Below are 16,766 nucleotides of genomic sequence, written 5' to 3' on the forward strand. Positions count from 1 at the left end.
CAAATGAAACTAGCTTTTATGATTTTGATTAATTACGTTTCTTAGAACGATCCGTCAAACCTACTTGTGGGTGTTGGATACAAAGATCAATTCGGCCTGAAGGACCATTCAGGGGAGAGGGAAAGAGAGGCAATTCGGGCGGGGGGCTTCGAGAGCAAAAAAAAAAAAAAAAAAAGCAGTATCTACTAGTCTCTGAGCTCTGCTCATTTGGTGTACCCTGGACCCCGCGGTACCAAGCCCAGGAAACCCCACCCGCCAGCATCAGCGCCGGCGGGAGGCCAAGCAGCACCGGCCATTTGATAACCCGGAACTTCGTGTGCGGGGTCCCTGCAGCAGCGCGCACGGGGAAGCGTTTGGGCGCTGTACCGCCCTGCGCCATGCCCTTCAGCCGGGCTCTCGGAGGAGAAAGCTCGCGGCTTGGGCCGAGGCGGTGGTCCTGGTGGTTTTCTTTGTAGTTGGCGGTCCGAGGCTAGGCCTCCAGTGGGAACGGCATCACCATGATGAGCGGACGGCCGGGCCGAGTGCCCTTACAGTTCCTGCCGGATGAGGCCCGGAGCCTCCCACCGCCCAAGCTGACCGACCCGAGACTCGTCTACATGGGTTTCTTGGGCTACTGCTCCGGCCTGATTGATAACGCGATCCGGCGAAGGCCGGTGGTGACTGCCGGTGAGGGCTGCGCGGGCGGGATCGGCTGGGAGGAAAGGGGGTCTCAGGGCTGTGGGTTGGTTCCTCCATAGGCTGCCCAAGGTCCTTTCGCTTTCCCGGGCCTTTCACCTAACAGGCCCCGCCTCGCCTCCCTGGGGCATCCGTGTCCCGGGAGCTCTTCAGAACCCGATAGGGCCAAAGTGTTATTTGGCACTTAACAATTGAGGACCATGAAACCCAAGGCCCCACAGTGAGTCTGTGAAGAACCCAGGATTGAACTGCCAGGTCCTCTCTCAGTTCGCGCCTTGGTGTGTGCAAGAGTGAGCGTACACTTTGTGCCATGCACTACTGACGCTACGTGCATTATAGCATTTAATTCTCAAAATACTTTACGGAAAGGTATTATCCGCAATGAGGAAATTGAGCTTTAGAGGGGCTAACGCAACTTGCCCAAGGTCATATGGTTGTTAAGTAGCCTGTTTTTAATTTTTTTTTTAATGTTTATTTATTTTTGAGAGAGAGAGAGAGAGAGAGAGACAGCAGGGGGGAGGGCAGAGAGAGAGGGAGACACAGAATCTAAAGCAGGCTGCAGGTTCCGAGGTGTCGGCACAGAGCCTGCTATGGGGGCTCGAACCCAGGAACGGGGATATCATGACCTGAGCCGAAGCCGGACACTTAAACCACTGAGCCACCCAGGCGCTCCTGAGTAGCCTGTTTTTAGACCTCAAGTCTGTATTTGAAAGTAGTGCTTCTCAAACTTAATGTACCTACTGGTAACCTGGGGATCTTTTTAAAATGCGGATTCTGATTTATCAGGTCTGGAGAGAAGCGTGATGTTTACAAACTCCCAGATACTGTTGATGATGCTAGTCTAGAGACCCCCTTTGAGTAGGAGAGGATAAAACCACTGGGCTGTATTTTCTAGTAGTGTGTCAGTGGCCGCCTGTCAGATAATGGCTGACACAGTAGCTGGGCAAAGGGCAGTGGATTTCCAAAGGGAAAAGAGGAGGGAAGCTTTGGAAGAGGTGTCTTTTTTTAAATGTTTTTATTTATTTTTGAAGGAGAGAGAGAAACAGAGCATGAGCAAGGGAAGAACAGAGAGAGAGGGAGACACAGAATTTGAAGCAGGCTCCAGGCTCTAAGCTGTCAGCACAGAGCCTGATGTGGGGCTCAAACCCACGAACTGTGAGAACTGTGAGATCATGACTCGAGCCGAAGTCAGTTGTTTAACCGACTGAGCCACCCAGGCGCCCCTGGAAGAGGTGTCTTTGAACTTAGCTATGATTTATCAAATTCTAGGAGAGTTTTTCAGGCCTTTGAGAAGCTAGTGGAAGTAAATGGAAGTAAGGGCCTCTGAATGGGGAACAGTGATGATTGAGTGTATAGAATAGGATAATGAGGGTAAGAAGGAGATTTAGGTAGATCAGGGCACATTATACTCTAGGCAGACAGGAACCTTTTTAGCTTTTGAGAGCTATTGGTGGGTGGGGAGTGGAGAGATGTGGTAAGCAGGCTCCATGCCCAATGTGGGCCTTGAACTTATGACTGTGACATCAAGAGTCAGATGCTCTACAAACTGAGCCAGCCAGGTCCCCCAGGGCCTTGTGTTTTGTTTTGTTTTTTCTTTTAAATGTTTATTTATTTGAGAGAGAGAGAGAGCACACGTGAGTGGGGAGGGGCACAGGGAGCATAGAGAGAATATCAAGGGGGTCCTTTGCTGTCAGCATAGAGCCTCACATGGGGCTTGAAATCAGGAACCCTGGAGAACATGACCTGAGCCGAAGTCAAGAGTCAGATGCTTATCTGACTGAGCCTCCAAGGGGCACCAGGCCTTGTATTTTAAAAAGAAGGTCACCTTTGTCAGTGCAAAGCACTGATTGGAGCCGAGGAACTCAGTTAAGAAGAAAGCTAATACAGTGGTTCAGGCGACCAGGAATCACTTTACTTGTTCCTCTTTTGGCCACCTTGCAGCTGTATGTTGTGCCTGAAGTCCAGCTTTCAGCTCACCAAATCTTAGCGTTTCTAGTGCTCAAATAGTATTGAAATCCCATCTCCCTTAGACATGACCCTCCTCCATCCAAAGGAGTGGGCTTTGTCTACTTCTGCCTCTGGGGAGATGAGGTTTTCTCCCTTTTCATCACCCCTCCACATTTGCCCCAGCCTGTCACAGCTGCACTTTGAAACTCAATGGCCTTGCTTCTCTCTTTCCTATCTGTGTTAGCTTGGACAAGTTACTTGGTCGGGCCATTCAGAGGCAAAATTTCTTCATCTGTAAAATGAGAGTAATTAATCTTTGCATATTTGTTGTGGGAATTAAGTGAGATTCTAGAGATAAAATGCCTGGCTTACAGAAGGTACTAGACAAAGTTTCTATTCCTTAGCTGTTGTTATGCAAACAGTTTACCATATATTTGTTTGTTCAGCATTTACTAAGTTCTTTCTTTGTGCCAGGAAGGGTTACATACCAGGTATATGGGGTGAGGAATACCATCCCTGCCCTTGAAGAGCTCCTAGTCGAGTCAGACAAGTGAACAGTCCATTATGGGTCTAAGCATGACAGATCATGTGTTTTCATAGAAGTAGGTGAGCAGAGAGCACTTTGGGAGCACAGAGGAGGTACAGATTGGAGAGATACTATTCCAGAGGAAGAACATAGTGGTCAAGAGCACATGATTTTGGGTTTGACACCACTCCATTCTACTAGCCATTCAATTCTGGGGAAGTTACTTATCTCTTTGAGCTTTAGTTTCCTTACATATGAAATAGAGATAATATCTACCTCTGTGTGGCTGTGAGAACTAGATGAGATGATGTATAAAGCCCTTAACCTAGGGGCTAGGGGTGAGAGTTCCTGAGTTCCCCGGGGTTTCCTCGGTCTTGAGAACTTTATTGAAATGGTTCTCAGCAGCATTTACTGAAGCACATTATGTTTGTCTAGTTTAATGACGGTCATATAGCAGTATTCAGTAAGTATTGAATAAATAAATATATGTCGATTACAAGGAAGTCTAAAACATGGTCCCAGGCCTCGAAAGACTCACAAATCAGACAAGCATATCCATTTAAAAGGCCAAATGGTGTAAGTTTATGCATGTTGGGTAACAGCTGTGACAGAGGAGTGGGGAAGGAGAAAGATATGGTGGATTTTCAAACTATAGCCGTGGAAAGTATCTGGCATTCTGTGGGTAACACTGGAATATTCTGTAAATGAAATCAAATTGTGCAGATCTTTTTCAAGTTAGCAGAAAATATTAAATAGAATTTTTTTCTTGAGCTTTTCTCCCATCGCAAGTTCTAAACTACTGATAGTAGTTACCACTTACCTGCTCTAAATTTATAGTCAGTTGGTATCTAAGTGTCACCCACAAAATTAAATATATTTATTGATTTCTAGTATAATATATCAGTAGTTAATGGTATTCTGCAAAGAACACCATGGCTTCCAAGTTTAAATTCACTTGGGGAGCCTGGGTGGCTCAGCCGGTTGAGCGTCTGACTTTGGCTCAGGTCATGATCTCGCGGTCCGTGAGCTCGAGCCCCGCATTAGGCTCTGTGCTGACAGCTCAGAGCCTGGAGCCTGCTTCGGATTCTGTGTCTCCCTCTCTCTGCCACTCCCCCACCCATGCTCTGTCTCTCTGTCTCTCTCTCTCTCTCTCTCTCTGAAAAATAAATAAACCTAAAAAAAAATTTTTAATTCACTTAATAAAGGGAAAACGATTGTGGAGGGGTTGTGCATGTGGTGGGAGGGAGGCCACCACTGAGAGGGAGAGAAGAGGTTAAGGAAAGGAGGACTTGGGAAGGGGCCAAACCATGCCCTTGAGGGCTGGGACACTAACATCACCATCTGAAACATTCAGGGAATCTTTTTCTATGAGGGATATACATAAGCATAGAGAGTCTAGGTCTTTGTGTCTGTGTCGTCCAGTGGCATACAGAAGGAGAACTCAGCACACTTTGTTTGCTGTATTGCAGGTGGCCCATTAGGGGGAGTGATGGCTGTTTGGGGTCAGGGAGAATGCGAAAGAGCCTGAACCCTGTCCAGTCCCAGATTGTGGTACTATTTTGAATTTTTATTGTTTTACACATTTTTCCAAAATATTTTTACACGCATTTTCTTTTGGTTTATATAATACTGCCACGAGAACGATAGGATAGGTATCATCTTTGTTTTAGAGGTAGTAAATTGACTTGCCCAAGACCTTTTATCCATTTATTAAATATTAAGTGCTGTCTACGTGCTGGTACACAAAAATGAATTAAACATTGGCTTTGTGTGGTAGTAGAGGGAAATAATCTATATACCAGTTAACATGCTAATAGAGAGGAGTTCACCCTGTTTTAACCCTGTTAAGGAAAATTCTGGGATGACTTCTTAGCAGAAGTGATGTCTGAATTGAATCTTGAAGGATGGGGGCAGAGGTTGTCTGGGCAGAGAAATAACCAGTGGGTGGTATGAGGAATTAAAAGCAGTTCAGTATTGGGCGCCTGGGTGTCTCAATCGGTTAAATGTCCTACTTTAGCTCAGGTCCTGTTCTCACAGTTTGTGGGTTCAAGCCCTGCTTCATACTCTGTGCTGACAGTTCAGAGCCTGGAGCCTGCTTTGGATTCTGTGTCTCCCGCTCTCTCTACCCCTCCCTGCTTGCACTCTGTCTGTCTCTGTCTCTCAAAGAGAAATTAAAAAAAAAAAAAAGTAGTTCAGTATAATGGGGTGCCCATCAGTATAATGGCTCAGTCAGTTAAGTGTCTGACCCTTGATTTCTGCTCCGGTCACGATCTCATGGTTGGGGAGTTCAAGTCCACGTTGGGCTCTGCACTGATAGCAAAGAACTTGCTTGGGATTCTCTCTCTGCCCCTCCCCTGCTCTCTCTCTCTAAAAATTAATTAAAAATAAAAATAGAAGTAGTTCAGTATTGCTGGAACACAGTGTGCATATCAGGGAATGTTAGATAAAGATGGAAAAGTCAGCTCATGAAAGACCTGGGAGGTCATCTAGGAGTTTGGTCTCCTATTGGGTATAATTGAAGGAGAAAGGGCTGACAAGCTAGGTTTGTATTTTAGTTAAAATTCCTCTAGTGACAGGGTACAGACTGGGATAAGTGCAGAGTAGAAAATGAGATGAAAGGGAGCTTGAGTTCCCTGAAGTGAGGCAAGGAAATACTTACAAGGTAGAATTGGCAGGACTCAGTGACAGAATGTGGGGAAAGAGCATTAAAAAAAAGGGATGAGTACTGTGATCACCCAGGACTTGATTTCCTGGGTGATTGGTCTTACAAAAGGTGATTAGGAAGGAAGGAAGTTCGTTTGGGGATACGCAGGTGAACACACGTATCAAACATTTGGATATATCTGTTATTCACCTTGGGTATCTGAGTCGGACATACTTGCAGGTCACTAGAACATGGATGGTAAATAAAACTATAGGAATAAACGTATTCTTCAAAGCAATATATATGGGATAAGAAGAAGAGGGCTGGGGATAGAATTCTGGGGCATAGCTAGAAAATCAAACCTGTGGTTAGCCTTTTTTAAAAGATGTTTCTGTATATAAAGTTCAGCCCTTTGGATCTCCCATTCAGACTTTAAATTTTGGCGTTCCCTAGATCACATGATTTGATCCTCCCCAGTCGCATTATAATAGGATGATTTTTTAAATCTAGTTTTCAAATAGGTACTCATACACATGGTACAAAATTTAGAAGGTAAGAAGAGAATTGATAGTGTAGCTGGCTGCTTTGGTAACCAGTAAATATGCAGATACAAATTGGTGTATGGAGACAAACCAAACTGCTTTCTGAGCATTTATAAAGGACTTCATCTCTGTCACATCGCATCCTGAACAGGTCCTGGAATACAAGTTAGTTTAGATCTTCAGGATTTTGTACTTAATCCACCTTTTCCCGTAAAGAAATTTATAAAACCTAAATTTTAAAAATCTTGAGTTCGTTTTGCATAAGTAAATAAATGAATGAATAAATAAACATGGATTCTATTCATAGTTATGTTTGTAGATTTAATGTTGGTTTTCATAATTGATGTCAGGGTCAAGGCTGTTTTTGCAAAAGAGCCATGTAGAAAAACCTTTTTTTTTTAAAGAATGGTGGAAGAAATAATAATAAATTACATATCTGAACTGCAAAGCTGTGATTTTAAATATACATTGATGGATTTTTGCTTTCTTTGGAATTTATTGTTTGAATTTCAGGTTTACATCGCCAGCTTCTATATGTTACTTCTTTTGTCTTTATTGGATATTATCTTTTAAAACGTCAAGACTATATGTATGCTGTGAAGGACCATGATATGTTTGCATATGTAAAATCACATCCAGAGGATTTTCCTGAAAAAGGTATTTCATTTATTTATTTGATTTATTATTTTTTGAAAAAGGTATTTCAGGGGCGCCTGGGGTGGCTCAGTTGGTTAAGCATCCAACTTTATGATCCCACGGTTCATGGGTTCAAGCCCTGCATCGGGCTCTGTGCTGACAGCTCAAAGCCTGGAGCCTGCTTTGGATTGTGTGTTTCTGTCTCTCTCTGCCCTTCACCTGCTCACACTCTGTCTCTCTCTCTCTCTCAAAATTAAATAAATAAACATAAACAAAAAAAGAGAAGGGTATTTCAAGTTACCTATAGTGAACCTCTTTCTTACCCTGTATCATTTGCCCTGGTTAATCTTATACATGCCTGTGGCTTCAGGTACATTCAGTATTCTGTTGACTGTCACATCATTGCCTATGTATTAGGATTCTCTTGAATTTGTATATCCAGTTCCTAGCCGAGTACCTCTATGTCCCTCAGACAGCAAACAGATTTTATGTCCCCTCTGCCTCTGCAGACTTCTGTTCTGTGTTCTGCATCGGTGAGTGGCACTGTTGTCCACCTGGCTACTCCAGCCAGAAGCCTGCGAAGTGTCTTCCAGTCTTTCTGTGACCTCTCATTAGTCCTCAAGTCTTACCATTCTACTTCCTACTTCTCAATCCTAAACTCCCATCTCTCTCCCACTGCCACTACCCCAGTTCACACCCTTATAATCTCTTGCTTGAACTCTTGCACTTGCCTCCAGCACACCTCTGCCTTCAGTCTTACTGAAGATCATGTCTCTGGATAAATGTGGCTATGCATAATAATAGGCATTGCTTACAGTAGGTATCTGTTGCCTATCGGACAAAATCCAGACTGTTTAGGAGGGCTTATTTCCCCAGGCTGAGCTAATTGCCTGCTAGAAAGACTTTGCCCATACCTTTTATCCACCACATAACATGTACATGTCTGTCTCCCTCACTAGACTGTAGCTTCATCTTTTTTCCTCAGCCCTCTAGTACAAAGCCTATACTAGTAAGCAATAAATAATAGCTGATCTGATCTACACAAAAACCTGTCTCATCTCCTGTCACTCGTCTCCTGCCTTGTGAAATTCTGTGTCCTAAATCTGCCCTATATCCTGGGTAATGCTCGACTCTGTACCTTCTTGATCGTCCTCTTCCTCCATTTTTACCTGTCCACCTAGCAAATTCCAACCTAAGATTCATCATCTCAGAGAAGTCTTGGCCCAGCTACAGACAGGAATTTCCTCAGTACACTCTACTTAACCACTCTTCAACTATGAATATGATTGTAATATAACTGTTGTCTTGTTTGTATTTTAATACATGTACATAATACAGATGTACATATATGTGAAGGAATGAATGAACGAATGTAGAAAAACTTTGAACTTACATAGATTTTAAAGAGATATTTAAATATTTACATATTCACAAAAATGTAATATTAAGCATCTAAATTTCATTATACTAAAGGATGGTCTCTAATGTCCTATTTAGCTCTAAAATTTTATTACTCTATTTAATATTCCCATAGCCTTTAGTCACATATGTGATGTTCATGGTGGATCAAAAAGGTATAGCTTTCTTTACCAATGAAGAATTCAAAGGCTAGAGTACAAAGCCATGAATAATGGATGTATCAGGGATGGGGAGTAGGCAAATGCATGTTAGCATTGGAATCTTGGAAATAGTGATTCCTAACAGACCCAGTGGCAGAGCAGTCCTCGGTCCCAGGCCTGTGGCTCATTGCCTCCTGTTTATACTAGCTCCCTCTGTCAGTGGGAGCCTGTGTAGCCTTACAGACTCATTCTGTCTCTGAGCAGCATATCAGTGGCAGGTGTGCTGAGAGCCTCTTGCACTGACAGCAGGGACATGGAAAGCTTGACCACCTCGACTCCTGGTCCTGCAGCTGACCTGTGCTCCTCCCTGTTTATTCCTTCCATTACCCCGTCAGCCAGGGCCCCCTGGCAGCGCTTTGTCCCTCTGGGCAGCCATCTGGATGTCACCAGAGTCTTCCAAAGTTACCCTTCATCCAGTGAAACAGTGTCTCAGGGATTGCCAAGCTATGGTTGAGGACAAGAACCTAAGAAAATTCTTAGAGGAGTTTCTGTCTACGAGAATATTAACTGTTAATTTTTCTTTAGGAAATACGATTTTTAAAACATAACTTAAGGGGCTTCTGAGTGGCTTAATTGGTTTAGCATCTGACTTCAGCTCAGGTCATGATCTCACGGTTCCTGGGTTTGAGCCCTACATTTGGGCTCTGTACTGACAGCTCTAAGCCCAGAACGTGCTCAGATTCTGTGTCTCCCTCTCTCTCTGACCCTCCACGACTTGTGTTCTGTCTCTCTCAAAAATAAATAAACATATAAAATAATTTTTTTTGTGATCTTTCCTTTTTATAGATAAGAAAACTTACGGTGACTTTCTTGAAGAATTCCATCCAGTGCGTTGAAGTCTCCAAAATGCTTACTTTGGTTTCACTGATACCAGTTATGTCTGAATTTTGTGAAACATGTTTCCATGATACCTGAAGTTTATGTTAATCTGTATGTTAACACTTTGTGATTAAAATGGTCATCATGAACACTCTTGACTCCTTTTTGTCATAAGAAAAATAATTCATTGGAGAATGGTCCGTTTCCATTCACCCAATTTTTTTTTTTAATTTTTTTTTTTAATGTTTATTTATTTTTGAGACAGAGAGAGACCGAGCATGAACGGGGGAGGGTCAGAGAGAGGGAGACAGAATCCGAAACAGGCTCCAGGCTGTCAGCACAGAGCCCGACGCGGGGCTCGAACCCACAGACCGCGAGATCGTGACCTGAGCCAAAGTCGGACGCTTAGCCGACTGAGCCACCCAGGCGCCCCCATTCACCCAATTTTAAGAAGACATCTGGCAGATTTACAGTGGAGTTTAGGTGGGGGGCCTGGGTGGCTCGGTCGATTAAGCCTCCAACTTCAGCTCATGTCATGTTCTCACAGTTTGTGGGTTCAAGCCCTGCTTCAGGCTCTGTGCTGACAGTTCAGAGCCTGGAACCTGCTTCAGATTCTGTGTCTCCCTCTCTCCTTCCCCTTCCCCTGCTTTCTCTCTCTCTCTCTCTCTCTCTCTCTCTCTCTCTCTCTCAAAAATAAATAAACATTAAAAAAAATTTTTTTAATAAAATAAAATGGAGTTTAGGGGCACCTGGGTGGTTCAGTCAAGCATTCCTGACTTTTGATTTTGGGGCCTGCTTAAGATTCTCTCTTTCTCTCTCAAAATAAATAAAAAATAAAATGAAGTTGAGTTGAGTTAGCAAACCAGCCTGTGGGCCAAATGTTGTCCGCTGCCAGAATGGTTTATTGGAATATAGCCATGCTTGTTTGCCTGTCTATGGTTGTTTCCATGCCATACTGACAGAGTTGAGTAGTTGTGACAGACGTTATGGCCTGCAAAAGCTGAACTATTTAATATATGGCCGATTACAGAAAAAGCTTACCTGTTCCCAGTGCTGGTAAAAGCAAAATAAAGTAACCCAGATTATGGAGGGTTTTCTGAATTTGCAGAATAATTTGGGCTTGATTCTATAGGTGGTGGGAAGTCACTAAAGGCTTTTTAGTGGAATAGCAGTCAGGTTTGTATTTCTGAGCTCTCTGCAACAATCAACATAAAGGGTGGTTTAGGAGGAGACTCAAGACCAGAAGAACTGTTAGAAAACTGATACTGCAAAAGGGTCTTTGGTTATGATCCAGGGATCACCCAGGAGAAAATGGGCTCAGCAGCTAACACTGTCTACAGCAGAGCTTGGTGTGATTAAAGGTAAAAACCCCACCTAACTGGAACAAATTTACCCTTTAACACTTCCCAAATCCAAATGTTTATCCAAAATGTGTTTGTTTGCAAGCTCAGATTTTATGATCAGATTAGTTTGGGGAGATTAATAAAATTATTTCTCAATACATTATATCAAATTAGAATGAGTATACGCACGTGGTTTCTGGACAAAATCAGATGAGTTCCATCTATTCTCTTGGGTCTCACTTGTTAAAAATGAAATTATGTCTGAGAAATTACTTTAGAACCTAATGAAGATAGGGGCCCCTGGGTGGCTCAGGTCATGATCTCACTGCTCGTGAGCTCAAGCCCCACATCGGGCTCTGTGCTGACAGCTCAGAGCCTGGAACCTGCTTTGGATTCTGTCTCTGTCTCTCTGCCCCTCCCCTACTCGCTCTCTTCTCTCTCAAATATGAAACAAATTTTTTTAAAACTAATGAAGATATATATAAGTACAAAGTTTTGGGTTGTTTACTGCTACTGCAATAAATACGTTTATAGTTCGCTTGTGGTTGGCGGGTACATGAGTGTGAACCATTCATCCCAAGGGACTTTGCTATGCCTTAGTTCTGGAGGGTAAAAAGCAAGGGCTAGAGCAAATACATGGTAAGGGTGGAGAAAGTCAACCTATAATAATAGCACTCACATGCCAGGTGCTTTTGATTCATCATCTTCTTTAATTTCCATAACAATCTCGTGAGGTAATACTATCCCATTTTATAGATGAGGAAATTTAGGCTCCGGTGAGTTGAATAATGTCCAAGATCACATGGTAAATGACTGCCCAGAGAAAGGATGTGAATTTCAGTTGGGCCAGGTGCTAAAACCTACGTCCTTTCTGGCATACCTCACTGGCCAGGTAATACCTAGCCCCTCATGAAGCACTGGCCACCACCCCAAGCTGCTAAGACGGTGAGGGGAGCTGTGAATAACAGCAGGCATCCTAAAGGTGACCTGGTGCCAAGTCCACAAGCTGGTGCTCAGAGCGAGAGAAGCATCCCAGAGAGCCAAGTCGCCTTTGTTTGCTTCCAGCGGCAGGTCCAGGCCTTTCTGGTCTGCGTCAGAGCCAGTGAACTGTTCCGTGTCCTCATCAGAGTCTGCCCTCTGCCACTTAAAGGGATCTGTGGAGAGCCGAAATTTAAAAAACCGAGTCAGTATAAATTCATACAACGTGCCTATTTAGGTAGGAAAAACAACGCAGCAGCTCATTGCTGTAGGGAAATCTGGCAATGCAGTTAGCAGTGTAAGAGTTGGGGTGTCAGAGCTGCGGTAACAGCTAGTTTCACCTCCGCGTTTCACTCACAAGGAAACTGCAATGCAGACAGGTAAAGTTGTCTGGGGTCGTACAGAGTCAGTGGTAGACCCAAGACCAGAGCCCAGATTTTTTAACTTCTGCTGTACCAGATAGCCTCCATGAACATCAGGTTACGGTGTGCTCAAACGGTGCAGAATGGCTGCTGTCATCTTTGAAGGAGTTGGGTGCAGTTTCTTTTCTATTTTGTTGCTAAGGTTGACACTAACAAATTGGATTTTTGTTCTAGTTTTTTTTTTTTTTAATGTTTATTTATTTTTGAGACAGAGAGGGACAGTGAGAGCAGGGAAGGGGCAGAGAGAGAGACACACGCACACACAGAATCTGAAGCAGGCTCCAGGCTCTCAGCTGTCAGCACAGAGCCCGACACGGGGCTCGAACCCACGAACCATGAGAGTTGGAGCCAAAGTTGGAGGCTTAACCAACTGAGCCACCTAGGCGCCCCGTTTTTTGTTTTTTTTTTTTTAAATTAAAGTATAGTTGACACACATAGAGGGGATTTCTCTCCAGCCCAGGCTGCAGGGTTCTAAGGTTCTAGGGCAATCCACTAGCACAGAGAAAGGGAACTGGATTTGAGTTAAGCCAGGGTGCATTCATTTCCTGAATAACCTGGGACTCTTTTTACTTCTCAGGCCCCCAGTTTTTCATCTGTAAAAGGGAATGATAGTTCCATTAGAAAATTGATATGCAAGTGATTTTTTTTTTTTTAATTTGAGAGAGAGAACGAGGGAGAGAGTGCCACTGGGGGGAGGGGCTGAGCGAGGGAGAGAGAGAATCCTAAGCAGGCTCCACGCTCACCGCGGAGCCCTACATGGGGTTCGGTCCCATGACCCTGGGATCACGACCTGAGCCAAAATCAAGAGTCAGAGGCTCAACCCACTGAGCCAGCCAGGTGCCCCATATGCAAGTGATTTTTAAATTAGAAAACTATTGAAGTGCCAGTGGTTGTTTTTACTAATACTGTTATGATTCAGTGAAGAAACAGCAACCCGGGGAAGTGAGCCAGTGAAACCAAGGCCTTAGTGGTAGAGTCAGAACTTGAACCAGAGCTGTTGACCCAAGCATTCACACACTTGCTAGTAAATGCACCCATGCACAAACACATATATGTGCACATAAGGTATGCATTCACAGGCCACCTTTCTTATTATCACCATGCCGTTCGTGGCCATTACTTACCAGTTCTGGGTCCAGAGAGTAAGACAGGCCTGGCCTTGAGCCCTCCCAGGTCCTGGTCTCAATACCCTGCAGTGAGGGTACCTGTCTGAGACCCAGGCTCTCCCTCTCCCACTGGGCTGTGCACTGCTCCAGCTCACCTCCCCTGGAATATCCCTCAGTGGACTCTGACACCCACCAATGAGCCACCATTACCTTCCCTAGAGTCCGAGGCCTACTTGGCCTGTCCCATTATCTCCTGGTATGTCCTCGTCACCTCCTCAGCTTTCAGGGTAAGGTGGGTGAGGATGTGATGAAGGCTGGAAAAGTGCAGGTGGAACTGGGCTTCCAGGTCCAGCTGCCCCAAGATCCTCTCCTCCTCATCCTTCTCTGTCTTTGCAGCTTCATTCTCAGCCTCACTGGCCCTGCCATCTGCCACCTTGGACCTCCACTCCTCTCGGGGCAGCAGCCCGTGGTCCACATCCACGCGGATGGCCTTGAGCATGGTGAAGTAGTTGTAGAGATCAGGGGCCCCATCCTGGGCCCGGTGCCCGTGCACATTAAACTGCATGTCCCGCAGGAGGCTGGGGATCATCACCACCTGCTCCATGTTACGCACCACGGCCGAGTACCGGTCCATGACAGTCAGCAGGCAGTTCTTGGGGTAGTGCTTGGTTTGCACCCGCATGATGGCTGCTGCTTCCATGCCGAGTCCAGCAGACTGCCCCAGCACTACGTCGAGACCATTTTTATGTCCGGAGGTGACAGCAGTTTGACAGGATGCCAAAGCCCGCCAGTGGGTCAACACAAACCTGTTTTAGGCCAATCCCAGGGCTTGGGCACCAACATCTATATCAGGCGATCCATCTGCCCAAAGACAGACCTGCCAGCCCTCTGTCTGTCATTTCAGCACTCTGTGACCGCCTCAGCAAGCACCCGCCTCCTCCTTCACCAGCGCAACTGGCTTGTTAGAGGGAAGCTTTTCTCTTTGGCAACCAGTGTGCTTGACCCCAGGGCAGTCATGAGTTCTTTCGGGTTATCTGAGACCAAGCTGCCTCTTCACTGACTGCCTCCTTTTTTTTTTTAATTTTTCTTAACGTTTATTTATTTTTGAGAGACAGAGAAAGACAGAGAGTGGGCAGGGGAGGGGCAGAGAGAAAAGGAGACACAGAATCTGAAGCAGGCTCCAGGCTCTGAGCTGTCAGCACAGAGCCCAACATGAGGCTCAAACCCACGAACCGTGAGATCATGACCTGAGCTGAAGCTGGACGCTTAACCGACTGAGCCACCCAGGCGCCCCTTCACTGCCTGCCTCTTAATGTACAAGTTCACTTCTTTAGCCTGGGGTGCCTCAGCTGCTAAATGAACTAGGGAGGAGGGTCATGAAATGAAACAGCTCGTTATGGGGCAAAGAGCACTGACATAGGAGCCAGAAGCCCAGTTCTGCAACTTCCCAGCTGCGTTTTCTGGTTGTTTGCTGGCTAACACTTATTGAAAACCTACTTCACATCAAGTTCTGCACTAAGTTAAAGTAACTTGCCCATGGCCCCATTGGAGCTGGGATGGCAGCCCAGGACCACTTCACTCCCACCTCCAGTCAGAGCTCTAGACCTATGTGTGAGGTTGCATAAGTTGTACATGTTAAATGCATCCGTATCCTGATCTGTAAATTTCAGGTGTTGTGATGATTAAATAAGATAAAGCCATTGAAAATGCTCTGTAAACCACAAAGCACAGTTCCCAGGTGCATTATCTGTGCAGATACTAGATGAATGCAGGTCACTGTCAACTGTAACCTACAATTCCAGCAGTTACGATGCTTCCTCTTCACCACCGACCTAGTCCTTTGACCAGCAGTCTTAGAAGACAATAATCTTTTGCAAAACCACATTATCACAGTTGACACACTGCATTTGCTCTATTATTTATGAGATAATTAGGAAAACTGAGGCCCCGAGAGTGGCTCAAAGTTGTGCAACAAGTAAGTGTCAGAGTCAAGTGGAGAACAAGTCCTTCCAAGTTCTGGTTCAGGCACCTGCTCACAACACCACCTCGGGTGGAAAGATCTGCTAGGTGCTTCTGCCCCAGCAATGGGGAGAGAGGAGGAGAGCATAGGGAGGGGATCTTGTCTCACCTAAGCCACTCTCAGCCCTACCTCAGGGCGGGAGTCCCCTCTGCATTCACTTGACTCACTCTCTTGACTCCACTCGCCCATTCCCTACCACTCCTATGGCCAGAGATACAAGAAAGTTCATCTTTATTTCTAAATGAATTCTACCTGCCTTTAGCCCCTCCCATTAAATTAAATTGTAATATTCACCACATCCCACCCCAAAGTTGCCTACCTTAACTATGCTTCTGTTAGCACAACAGGGTTGTGTGAAACACCATTTCCCAGTCTTTAACTTTCTCAATCCCCACTGTATCCCTATGGGGCAGAAAAACACTGGCAGCCCTCTTTTCAGACAAGGAAACAGCTGAAAGGAGGAGGTACTTGTCCAAGGGCTCAAACCTGACAAGATGAGGCTTGGCGCAGCTCTCCAGCCCTCAGAGGAAAACCAAGGTCGGCCCTCTCTCCAAGTGCCCTTCCTGGGCTGGCCATGCACATAGCCACAGGTAACCTGGGGTCATCCTGCGTTAGACAGGTGGCCTTGCTTCTCCAGGGCAGAGAGGACAGCCAAGTCCAGGCCACAGGCTTGCTGTGAAGGGCAAAGCTTCCACTTTAACCTTTCCTGTATCACAGATTGTGGAGTGGAACAGAGAACATAAGCCAGCTCTTCCTCCCCATGGCTATGTGGCCCCGGACTAGTCACCGCTCCTCTCTGAGCCTCAGCTTCCTCCTATGGTGTAATCATGATGACATTGATTGAGGGCTTGCTTTTCTAAGCAAAGTGCTTAGAACAGAACTCAATCCTCCCAGCAATGACATGTGGCAGGAGTTGAGGAAATTGAGGCCTATGGGGGTAAAGTAACCAGCCTAAGAATACACATTATCAGTCCTTAAGCAAGGAGGAGTTGAGATGAGTAATAACTCCCACCATGGAGATTACAGATGATATTTACGAAATATCTGGTATATCGTGACCTCAATAAATTTGCACTGCCTCCTGGCATTTCTGTTTTCCTCCTTCTGTCCTCCCAACCCCTCTTTTATTCCCTCATTCTAGGACTTACTACATACATTTCCATTCACTGTGCACCTGTCCCAGGGCCCAGTGCTGCAAATGTTCGGTAGATACTAGCTGATTAATGACCATTAGATTCACTTCTTGCGGGGCGCCTGGATGGCTCAGTCAGTTAAGCGTCTGACTTTTGCTCAGGTCATGATCTCACAGTTTGCGAGTTTGAGCTCCACATCAGGCTCTGTGCTGACAGCTCAGAGCCTGGAACCTGCTTTGGATTCTGTGTCTCCCTCTCTCTCTCTCTCTCTCTCTCTCTCTATGCCTCCCCCTGCTTGTGTGTGTGTGTGTGTGTGTGTGTGTGTGTGTGCGCGCGCGCACGCTCTCTCTCAAAGA

General features: G+C 45.4%; 2 protein-coding genes across 2 annotated transcripts; one reads left to right on the plus strand and one right to left on the minus strand.

Annotated features, from left to right (window-relative positions):
- Positions 1-322: 322 nt before the first annotated feature.
- Positions 323-9,559, plus strand: NDUFC2 (NADH:ubiquinone oxidoreductase subunit C2). Its single transcript, XM_007078955.3, has 3 exons — positions 323-666; positions 6,848-6,991; positions 9,376-9,559. The coding sequence occupies exons 1-3, from the start codon at positions 498-500 to the stop codon at positions 9,423-9,425; spliced, it is 363 nt and encodes a 120-aa protein (XP_007079017.1). The 5' UTR covers positions 323-497; the 3' UTR covers positions 9,426-9,559.
- A 1,734-nt stretch (positions 9,560-11,293) lies between these two features.
- Positions 11,294-14,174, minus strand: LOC102965768 (thyroid hormone responsive). Its single transcript, XM_007078954.3, has 2 exons — positions 13,468-14,174; positions 11,294-11,905 (listed from the first exon to the last, which is right to left on the minus strand). The coding sequence occupies exon 1, from the start codon at positions 13,955-13,957 to the stop codon at positions 13,487-13,489; it is 471 nt and encodes a 156-aa protein (XP_007079016.1). The 5' UTR covers positions 13,958-14,174; the 3' UTR covers positions 11,294-11,905; positions 13,468-13,486.
- Positions 14,175-16,766: the final 2,592 nt, after the last annotated feature.

The sequence above is a fragment of the Panthera tigris genome, chromosome D1 (assembly GCF_018350195.1).
Source record: "Panthera tigris isolate Pti1 chromosome D1, P.tigris_Pti1_mat1.1, whole genome shotgun sequence".
Lineage (NCBI taxonomy): Eukaryota > Metazoa > Chordata > Mammalia > Carnivora > Felidae > Panthera > Panthera tigris.

Coding starts and splice junctions, on each gene's coding strand:
- NDUFC2 (XM_007078955.3), top strand. CDS start 498: ATGATGAGCGGACGGCCGGGCCGAGTGCCCTTACAGTTCCTGCCGGAT. Junction 667..6,847: donor AAGGCCGGTGGTGACTGCCG/GTGAGGGCTGCG, acceptor TTTGAATTTCAG/GTTTACATCGCCAGCTTCTA. Junction 6,992..9,375: donor AGAGGATTTTCCTGAAAAAG/GTATTTCATTTA, acceptor TCCTTTTTATAG/ATAAGAAAACTTACGGTGAC.
- LOC102965768 (XM_007078954.3), bottom strand. CDS start 13,957: ATGGAAGCAGCAGCCATCATGCGGGTGCAAACCAAGCACTACCCCAAG.